Source organism: Chaetura pelagica, unplaced genomic scaffold (assembly GCF_000747805.2).
Source record: "Chaetura pelagica isolate M959 unplaced genomic scaffold, ChaPel_1.0 scaffold846, whole genome shotgun sequence".
Lineage (NCBI taxonomy): Eukaryota > Metazoa > Chordata > Aves > Apodiformes > Apodidae > Chaetura > Chaetura pelagica.
In genome coordinates, this window is record NW_009953518.1 from 235143 (window position 1) to 240915 (window position 5773).

A 5773-nucleotide genomic window follows, 5' to 3' on the forward strand; every position below is an offset into this window, starting at 1 on the left:
CACTGACCTGACTGGTGAACACATATCCAGCCTCCTTGTCCTCTCTCACCTTTTCAAGTCATAATGCTTTTGAAGCTATGAGCACAAACTATGAAGGGTGGAAAAAATCATCTTGATAGTAGATGGGTTTGCTGTAAGAGAAGTGCCTCTCACTTGGGGCTTTAATTGAGTTTCAGTTGGAGTGGGATCAGAGGACCAAAAATGGTGCAGCTCAGCAAGAAAAGGACAGGAACACTAGTCAGCAGTCTGCCAGAGGCTTCTGTTATTTTTCAGGGGAGTAATCTTAGGAGTGTCTGTGGAGCTGATCTACAAGGGTATTGTCCCTTAAACAATACAAAGGTATTGTCCCTTAAACTGAGGTGAAACCAGGTTCCCTCAAGTTTAATCCAATAGGATCAGGGACAAATAAAAAGTTGTTTTAAACCCATCATTATAGAGAAAATACATCTACAATTGGCATCTGATGGGAACAGCTGAACATGTCAGCACTGTTGGTGGGTGTTGGTTGGTGCCCACAGTGTGGGACAGCCCAGTGCATGAGGGTGTTCTGGGGCAGAGCCAGCAAGGTTCCTGTCAGGCACCAGCCACTGTCATCTCCACTGAAGCAACCAGATTTGCACAGAAAAAGGCAGCTGCCATTCATCATCCTGCCAAGCTCTGCCAGGCAGCAGTTAAGCAAAATAAAGGGCCATAAGATTTTATACCGCTCTGGGCACATGGATATGTTTCTCCTCTAAGAGGTGGCCCTTAAATCAGAGCAAGGTGTTCCCCAGAGAAGAACCAGGGGACAGTAGGAGCTTGCAGGGTCATGAAGGTTCAATCTGGTTCCTCCAGCCAAGCTGGTGTCACTTCAGAGTGAGTGGCTTGAGGGCTTTTCTGTAAGAATAACCTTTTTTCTTGGCAAGGGGCTGAGGAAAGCATTTCTGTGGGTGGGCAGTGGGGGGACGTGCACTGGCACCAGTGCCAGCCCTGCCACAGGGGCTCCCTGCACTCCTCAGAAGCCTCCATCTGACCACCTCCTTTAAGGATACCTTAAGATCAGCCCCAGTGGCACAGGATGACACTCAGGGGTGCCCTTTATTTTGTATTTGTGGCACTACCTAAGCATCAGCTTCCCTAGGTTTATTTTTTGACTTTATAACCACAGGCTAGATGACTTTCCTTTATCTTTACAAAAATGTAGAGCCAATTTAATATGGATGGGGATTACAAAGCTGAGCAAGGAAGTCTGTAGCTGAAGCCCTATAATCTGGAAGGTTACATGCTGGAGAGCATCCCTGACAGCTGGATTTAGAAAAACTACCAGCTATCACAAATGGTAACAGTGGCAGGAGCTCCTCAAGCCCAGAGCTGAGTGGTGATGTACGTACAGCCCTGCCCAGCTTTGACTCTGCCTTATCTTTCCTATTAGTCCCTTAAAAAGATCAAGACAAATATTTGTGTGTCCTGGGTTGAGCCAGGATAGAACCAATTTTCTTTCTAGTAACTCTTCTTTCTGTTAAGTCTGTTCTAAGGAGCTGTGCTTGCTGAAATTACCAGTGTGTTTTTCAGCCAGTGTCTGCTCCTAGGACTGATGTCCCTTCATGCTTAGAGTCACTGCTGGACCATGGTGTGCAGAACCAAGGTCACTACTGGGGTCTGCAAAACATCTTACACTCCAGAAGCAAATGGGAGTAAAGGGGTCACACCTGGGACCAGACAGGTGACCAGAACTGACCAAACACACCATTCCATCCCATATGTATCATAGTCAGGATAAACGGGAAGGATCACACGGGTTAAGCTCTTTGTCCCTGTCCAGTGTTCCGAGGGGACTCTGTTCATCTGCCTTTGATCTCGATGTGTGCATTCCTGAATCCCTGTGTTTCTGCACCCAGTTCCCATCTGCTGCTGCCTCCAGTAGCCAAGTCTGGGACTTTCCCAGGGTCTGCCCTGCAGCCTCAGTGCTGATGTGAGTGTTGTTGGCAGGGGACAATAGTAGCTTTGTATAAATTTGTGTGTATATATATGTATTTATAAATTCCCTTACTTTCCTTGTCACCATGAAAGCCGTGCAGCTTAGTTTCCAGCCTATCAGTCCCTCTCCTTTATTCTCTCTCCTGTCCCCTCTAGGGAAAGGGAGAAGGGTTCATAGAGAGCATCTGTCAGGGGTTTAATTGCTGGCTGCGGTTAAACCAGGGCCCTGTGCTCCTGTCTCCCAGGTGACAGCTGTACCATGGCAGACTACAGCCGGCTGAAGAACATCCTGCTGGACCTGCAAGCCCATCGGCACAGCCCCCCAGCCCAGGACAGGGTCTCCCAGAAGCGTCTCTTGGTGGAGGAAATGTTTCAGCACTTGGATGGGAACGGCGACGGGCACCTCAGCGCCTCGGAACTGGCTCAGGTGGGTTGGTCGTTGGGTAATAATGGGATTGGGAAGGGAGTTTTTCATTCCAAGTGTGAATGGAATGTGACTCAGCAGCACCCTGGTGAGAACAGTGGCTTGTGGCTGTCCTGCCAGCAGCACAGGTAAGGGAGGGAAACCTCCTGCAGTGCCCCAGCCTCTCTCTGCACCTCTGGGGAGACTGTGCTGTCCCCAGCATGTGAAGTTCCTCTATGAACAGAAAGCCTGGCAGCTTTCCAGCCCCATCCATGCTCCTGAAATCATATACCAATCCTTGCTGCTAACCATCACCTTCTGAAGTCTCTCCAGCTAGCCTGCTTGAGGAGAATTAATTTGGATGTCTTTAGATGTATGTTAGTTGGGGCAAAATCTCTCATTTCCTTCTCCCTGTCTTCTGTGCTTTGCATTAGCATGTAGTAACATGACAGCAAAGTTGCAGCAGTTTTTAATGGGTTTATTTCCCCAGAATCCATAGGCACATGCTAGAATATAGATTAGCAAAATTTGACAATGTTAGAAAAGATGGGAGCTTGAAAAAACCAGTTATTTCTAGTGATGGCCACGCTGTGCTGTTCAGATTCCTCGAATTAGTAAAGTGAATGGAACGTGCAGCCCAGGCATTTGAGCTCATTGCTCTGTGTCCTGAACCTGCTCTTTGCACATGCAGGCCTGACCAGACCATCCTCTAAATATGGGAAAACCCATTATGGCAGTTGTGGGAAGACCTTGTCTTCTCCATTTCATTGCATTGTCTGTGAGAAGAATTAGAAGCAAACTCCTTTCAAGAGCCTTTTGGAAGCCAGTACCTGCCTGGGAGCTGTTCCAGTTTCCCAAGCTGGCCTTTCACCCTTTGCTCTGCAGGAACATCTCGTCTGCACTCCTGTGTCCCCACGAACATGAAGGATGATGCAGTTGCAGCGTGTCAGTGCAAGCTGTGAGCAAGAAGGAGGACAGGCACAAGCTCTCTCCTCCCTCTTCTTGCACTTCTGTAGGGTGGCTTGCTCTGAATTTTAATCCTCTGGCTGTTGACATGACGCATGATCCCTCTTGCACAATGCAAAGTGTCAGTGTAAATTCCCTTAGATCTCAGAGATATTAATATATACAATGCCTCATCTAAATGCCATGATTTTTTTTAATAAAGACATGGTAGATAGAAAACACTTTTATCTGAATTCAAAGCCAGCTTTTGCATGGTAATATCTAAGTGTATGTTCTATTCTCCCATTTTTTTCTCCTTTTTACATGAAGCTTATTCTGCCAGGATATTAAAACTCAACTCACATGGAAATCAAGGCTTGGCAGCCTGCAAGCCATTAGCATCAGCATTAGGAAGAAACAATGACCTGCATTTTAACAGAGCAGGATTCAGTGCTCTAAGGTCTGCTGCCAAGTTACTCTGAGCTTCCTTTGCAGATGTGCTTGGAGCCCAGGTCTCTCACAAGAGCAGGCATAGACTTTGGCTGGTGTTCTTTTAATTCTTCTCACTGTTGTCAAAACGGGTAAAAGTGGTTGCACATCTGGAGCCTGTTTCAGTTTGATGGACCAAAAGCAGCTCAGCCCTCAGCTCAGAGCCCTCTCACCCAAACACCCTGCACAAAGGCTTGTCAGCAGCATTGCTGGCAGCACAGTCACCTCTCAGAAGACAAAATGATGCTACTTAATGCAGAATACAGATAAACCATGAGTATCTTAATCCTGAGCAGAGTGACACTGATCTGGGGCCCCTTGGTGGAAGTGTAGCTGAAACCCTGACCAGGACCTGTCTGCAGGGCAGCTCTGGGGCTCTCACAGACGCAGGTTCACAGTTTACATGTAATATGACAATTCTTTATTTTTCTTGTTAGCTTTAACAACCAAATGATTTTCATGTGAATAAACATATGACCAATTTACTCATCCAGATTTCAAGAGAATTTTTTCAGGTTATGAGCAATTTTTAGCTTTCCATGTTATCATCTGAATTGAACTTTTCTTGCCTGGTTGGGTACTTTGTGATTGATTTGCATTGGCCCTTTAATTTGAAGCTCTTTGCAACTTAAGAATTCTCCCAAAGATGGGAATTTTGTTGCCCATGGGTAGATGCAGCTGAATTGAACATGGTGCAGTGGGATCTTGTTCTCTCTGGCTCCTGGATGAGCTGCTGCTGTGCATTTTCTTTGTTCTATTTAAAGGAAAAATAGTCTCTCGAGCACTATAACCTTGTCTGCAAGGAAAAACTCGAGCCAGGTAATGTGCACTGCTGCAGAAAAATGTCATTTTTAAGACCTGAAGGGGGATCTTTAGGAAACTCATTGCAGAGGGATTAATCTCAAAGGAGAACCTGGAAGCACAGGCCCTCCAGAGAGGACAGTCCTAGCACTGGGAGATGGTGAGGATCTTTGCCCACTTGTTTTTTTCTTCACAACAGAATTTCTTTAAGCAAAAAAGTGGCAGCAGATGATCTGTCCCCCCTCCATTTAGAGCTGCTTTGCCTCCTGGCTGCTGGCAAACCTCATTGAATAGTTTTTCTCTGGACCCAGCAGTGCAAAATGCCCCTGTACTTTTGTAGCCATGGGAATTCAGGACTATTAAGAACAGTGGTAATTGGAATGTTATTTCCATATAAAGCTTAAATGTATTTTAAAGTCAGATTCATAAATCTACTGAATTTGTCGCTGCTGAAGTGTTTTGTGTTGGTTCCTTTTTTTCCCTGACATTAAATCAAAAGGACTAGTAAGAACTTGTCAGTCTTATGAAAAGTTAATCAATTTTCAATACAAAGGTAGACAAAGGGAAATTTCCATCTTTAGAAGATTGATCTTGGAAGTTATGGTTGATCTCACTTTTATTGAACATTTTTACTTGCTAGGTGAAGGGTCATTTTTTTAGCATTATTACTTTGAATTGCTTCAATATAATGGGCCAAGACTAGAATAGTAAATGCAAGAGTCCTTGGACTACAACAAAAAGCTTTCCTGCCTGGAAGATGCAACATTTCAGCAGTTTTCTTCTTGTTTTACAATGCATTCAGAGAACCCAACATTTCCATTATGCTTAGGTCTGATTCTGACTATTTGCTAACTTGGGTGCACGAGTTCTTAAAGCTGTCTTCATTTTTCACATAGAATGTATGAAATGTTTAGAATACATAAGAAACAAACTGTCAGGGGCTGGAAAAACACGTTAGTGTTGAATGTACCATCCAGTCTTGCTTGTTCTAGTCCTAAAAGCAAGGAATAAAACTTTGTCCTCACTGACAGAGGAGAGAGGAAAAATCAGACTTTCCTTTTTTTCCTGTTGAATATGTGTTTTTCAATAGATGTGCAATGTGAAAATGTGTTTCGCTGCTGCTGAAGGAAGAAGGTCCTCACCCTCAATAGCCCATGGCCTTGAGGAGCTGCAGGAATG

At 45.0% G+C, this 5773-nt stretch overlaps 1 protein-coding gene across 2 annotated transcripts in view; it reads left to right on the plus strand.

Moving 5' to 3' along the window:
* Window positions 1-5773, plus strand: part of FSTL4 (follistatin-like 4) — a 200954-nt gene that overhangs the window by 104063 nt on the left and 91118 nt on the right. For both annotated transcript variants that reach the window (XM_009999474.1, XM_009999475.1), the window contains exon 4: window positions 2202-2383. In XM_009999474.1, the coding sequence (XP_009997776.1) occupies window positions 2202-2383 (182 nt within the window). The remainder of the gene's footprint in view (window positions 1-2201; window positions 2384-5773) is intronic.